Here is a 4,520-nt window from a genome sequence, read left to right on the forward strand (position 1 = left end):
GAAGTGGACTTTACAATAGGATCTATCTTGAATTAATTTTGGAAGATGATGACTAAAGTTGAAAAATACTTAATCTAATGGTTTTTGGCTCGTATATGCTAAAGATGAACAAATGAACATGCTTGTTGATTAACGTGAATGATGCAATAGGTATTACATGTTGAATTTAATGTTCACGTAGCTGGAGTGTTGTTCATTCTTCACACAACACATTTGCTTTTATTCTCTCTCAACACGCATTAGGGTTTTTCGGTTCATAGAGTTATTTGTTTTTTATGTTTTTTATGTTACTTTCTGTATTGTATAATCGTTAGGTTGTTCTTTGTAATATTGTTCTTTTCTTAGTAGTGTTTTGTTTGATCATAAACTTGATTTCATTTTATTTTTGGTTCAACTCTTATTTTTTATAAAATATTGTTTTAATAAGTAAATCTTCAAGTTGTTTTTGTTAAAGTAAATTAGACGAATGGTCCCTGTGGTTTGGGGTAGTCTGCGCGTTTGGTCCCTAATTTTTTTTAGCTCGGACCAGTCCCTATAGTTTTATTTCGCGTTTAGTCTATTTCATACCTAAAATGACTACTATACCCTTAGTTGTTTCTTTTTTGAAATAATAATTTTTTAATAATAGTTTATAATATTATTTAATATAGTGGCCCCACCCATAATCTTCATTGTCTCTTTTCTCCTCTCGTGCTCACCTTCCTCCCACATGAATGATTATTATCACCTTCATCACCATTAAAATTCTCAATCATTTTCTACCGTAATCGTCGAGAAAATATCTCCTCTCATCGCCGATAAATAATCGCAACATCCATGGTTCAGACCCTAAACCCGAATCATGGTTCCAACCACCAACCCTCCCTACACCTTATTCCACCATCACACCCTTATTCCACAATCGATGCAGTCATGCATTAGGTTCTCACCGGAAGTTTAGCATTTCAGGTCATGGGGAAGCCTGATTGAATGTTTAACTATGTTTATATTTATTTTTTCAGTTGATCTGCATCTTGGGTTTATTTTGGTTTTTTTGCTTTTGGGATTGTAATTGAGTTTTTTTTATTAGAGGTTTGATTTAAGTTTCATGGTTGATCAGGTTTTGAACATGTTTTTTGCATATAAGATTGTAACTAGGTTACAATACTTTGATTTGTGTTCATCTGGTTTAAGATTATGGATAAGTAGGTTTGATTTTTTTTTTGGTGATTTCGTTCAAGACATCATTAATGTATTTTTTTTTTACAGACAAGAACATGAGGAGTATTCTATCCACCATAGAAGCTAAAGTGCTCATGAATGCATATTCCATTCCCACCTATCCGTGAAGATGGAGTGGTGGTTGCCAGAGATTTTTTGAAGTATTCGGAAAAGCATACGAGATAGAAGAAGAAGGGTGATGGGAAAGCAAGGAGGAAGAGATGGTGGGAGTGGGCCCTAAATGTTTTATAATAATATAAACTGGTTTATAACCCGTGGTAACCATGATTACAAAATTAATTAAACATTCATAATAAAATTTAATAATTATTAATCAATTATTTTAAATTAATAATTTTAAATAAATTATTAATTATTAATTAAGAGATATATCAAATTTTTTAATGTTATTATAACTTCAAAATTAACATATAATTAGAAAATATAAATTTGAATTTTGAGGTGAGTTGTCTAACATAATATTAATGAGGGTGTTGTATGAAAATGACACTTAGCAAATAGAGGTTAAAACTATTCTTTTATTAAAATATGGATTATATACCAAAAAATCAAAAAAAGAAAAATAGATTAGTGATTTTATGTTTCATAGAGACTAAACACAAAACAAAACCAATCCGTACGTTCTATTCACATAATTTACTCCTTTTGTTATTTTAATAGGTTGGGAGGAAGCCGACGGTACCAAACAGAAAGATACGAAGAAGGGTTAACTAGGTCGTATAGGGCAGGAAAATGGGACCGAACCATTTTATTTATATTTTTTAATAGATTAGCATTACAAAGATAAAATAAAATCAATAAATACAAATTAATCTTTTTACATCCATTAGATACAAAAACAAAAACAAATCCAAACCACCAAACCGTCCAAGTGAAAAAAAAAACCGACTATATGGTCAAATGTAAACTCATAGAACGAGTAGGCTGGTCAAAAATCACGTGGGTCACATTTCCGTGTTGTTACGTTGGATTCAAGAATGAAAGAACATTAAAAAGACCAAGAAAGAGAGAATTCAGCTTTTGAAAACTCCATGTTTTTCTGACCAATCCCATGCTCCCACCGTCCACCTACTCTTCCACCTTCACCCCACAAACACTCTCAATACTATATATAATCACACACATATACACATGATTCTAACATCCATAACACTTTCACTCGCCATTAAACCTCCAAATCCCATCCACTACCTTCATCAGAAACACGATCTTTCCACTCTAATGGCTGCTACTTCAGCTTCTTTGCAATCAATCCCTTCGTCTCTCAAGTTACTACGCACCACCGGCGTAACCACCGCCGCTGCTCCTAACCTCCTGTCGTTCAAGAACTCCACAAACTCGGTTTTCTCTCATAAACTGATTGCCACACACACACCCACAGCGAATGCCTCCGGCAGCCGGAGATGGTTTGGTGTGAAAAGTCAAAGCAATCCATCGGATTCTTCAAGACCCAGTAAGTAAATTAAAGTTTTGAACTTTTCATGAAACGATTTGGAAATTGTTTATGGGTTTGATTCTTTTGTGTGATTTGCAGCGAAAGTGCAAGAACTGTCTGTGTATGAGATCAACGAGAGAGATCGTGGGAGTCCTGCGTATCTCCGATTGGGTCAAAAGCCTGTGAATTCCCTCGGTGATCTTGTTCCGTTTACCAATAAAGTAATTTATCTTCTTTATATTCTAGATCTCTGAACTTTCTTTGTGTTTACAAGTTAACTACGAAAAAGAAAAGAAAAAAAAAAGGATCTGATCGATGTTCAAAAACTGACGGCGATTTGGTTTCTGATGCAGGTTTACAGTGCGGATCTTCAGACCAGATTGGGGATCACCGCCGGAATATGTATTCTGATCAAGAACATGCCGGAGAAGAAAGGTGACAGGTACGAGGCTATTTACAGCTTTCACTTGGGAGATTACGGACAGATCGCGGTCCAGGGTGCGTACCTAACGACGGAGGACACTTACCTTACTGTTACCGGAGGCACCGGGATCTTCGCCGGAGCTTACGGACAAGTCAAACTTCAGCAGCTAGTGTTCCCTTTCAAGCTATTCTACACTTTTTACTTGCAGGGTTTGTCTGGTGATCTTCCATCGGAGTTGCTAGTCACCCCTGTTCCTCCTTCACCGGCGGTGGAGGCTTCACCGGCGGCGAAAGCAGCGGAGCCTGGGGCCACAAGCACTAACTACACCGATTAAAGTAATGATGGTGATAGGTACTACTGAGAGGTACCTTAGCTTTGTTGTAGTTAGAAGAGTTTTTTAGTGAGTTGGAGACAGTGTATGTGAGTTGTTCTTTCAGCTTTATGATTTGTACTTTTGAGGGGTAAAAATAAAAATTCAGGCATTGTGATTCGAGAGTGTGTCTTTCATGGGATGAGATTTGGCGTAAGGTGATTAATAATCGAAATATTTGTTGGATTGATAGTTTCCATTTATGTCGCACACTTTCTGAAAATAGCAACTTGAGTTACTAGGTGGTGAGCATGCTGTATACTACATATTACTGGCAATAATTATTTTACTTCTGTAAAAATAATTGTATCATGTGGAATTTCAGAACTTAGATGATTGAGTGATTTATAATTTTAGCACAATATTTAACAGGAAGGTATCTATCCTTGATGCAGTCATTACAAATGAGATTTTCAGGATCGTAGTTGTTGATGTTGATGTCATAGTTGTTGTGTTATAGTCAAGTCAATGTTACTATGGTGCAAGCATATTCAATTGAATTTGTGGATAATCAAGTTGCTAATTGGATATTGATTTGCCCATGAGCAATCCGGCGTAGTTTTCTATCTTTTGGCTGCTTTAAATTATTAAGTCTTCCATGTATATGTGGGTTTATGTTAAATCCACGTGATGTTCGTGGAAGATTCTTGTTTTTCATTAATAAATTAGGGTTGGTATTGTTTTCAAGTTGCTTTTAAGCTAGGATTTGAATATTTGTAAAGTAAGATGGAGAAGTGGAAAGTTAACTTCACTTTAATGTATTAAGAAGTCCCATATGGTTTTGGTTTCACGGTTGTAAAGAGGGATGAGACTGGAACTCGGAAAGTTGGTCTGGAGCCGTTTGTAACCGGTATATGTTTAACAAGTCCGGATATCGGATATTATGATTAGCCTAAATCGGGTGTCGGGTATAATGGGTCTAGGTCCATCGAGTATAAGGAACCAGACCTGAAAGTTTAAAGGTCTCAAATCGAAAAACAAGCCATGATCTTGCCTCCTCGACTCTTTGTACATGGAATGATCTTGCCTCTCAAACTCTCTCGGCTACGCACAATATCAATGAGAATCAA

The 4,520-nt window shown here is 35.9% G+C and overlaps 1 protein-coding gene across 1 annotated transcript; it reads left to right on the plus strand.

Moving 5' to 3' along the window:
• The first annotated feature begins 2,250 nt into the window (after positions 1 to 2,250).
• Positions 2,251 to 3,647, plus strand: LOC145097377 (allene oxide cyclase, chloroplastic-like). The gene is made up of 3 exons (XM_079034923.1): positions 2,251 to 2,674; positions 2,756 to 2,877; positions 3,010 to 3,647. The coding sequence occupies exons 1-3, from the start codon at positions 2,353 to 2,355 to the stop codon at positions 3,412 to 3,414; spliced, it is 849 nt and encodes a 282-aa protein (XP_078891049.1). The 5' UTR covers positions 2,251 to 2,352; the 3' UTR covers positions 3,415 to 3,647.
• The last annotated feature ends 873 nt before the right edge of the window (positions 3,648 to 4,520 follow it).

The sequence above is a fragment of the Lactuca serriola genome, chromosome 4, assembly GCF_051521515.1.
Source record: "Lactuca serriola cultivar US96UC23 chromosome 4, Lser_US96UC23_V15, whole genome shotgun sequence".
NCBI classification, from domain to species: Eukaryota; Viridiplantae; Streptophyta; class Magnoliopsida; order Asterales; family Asteraceae; genus Lactuca; species Lactuca serriola.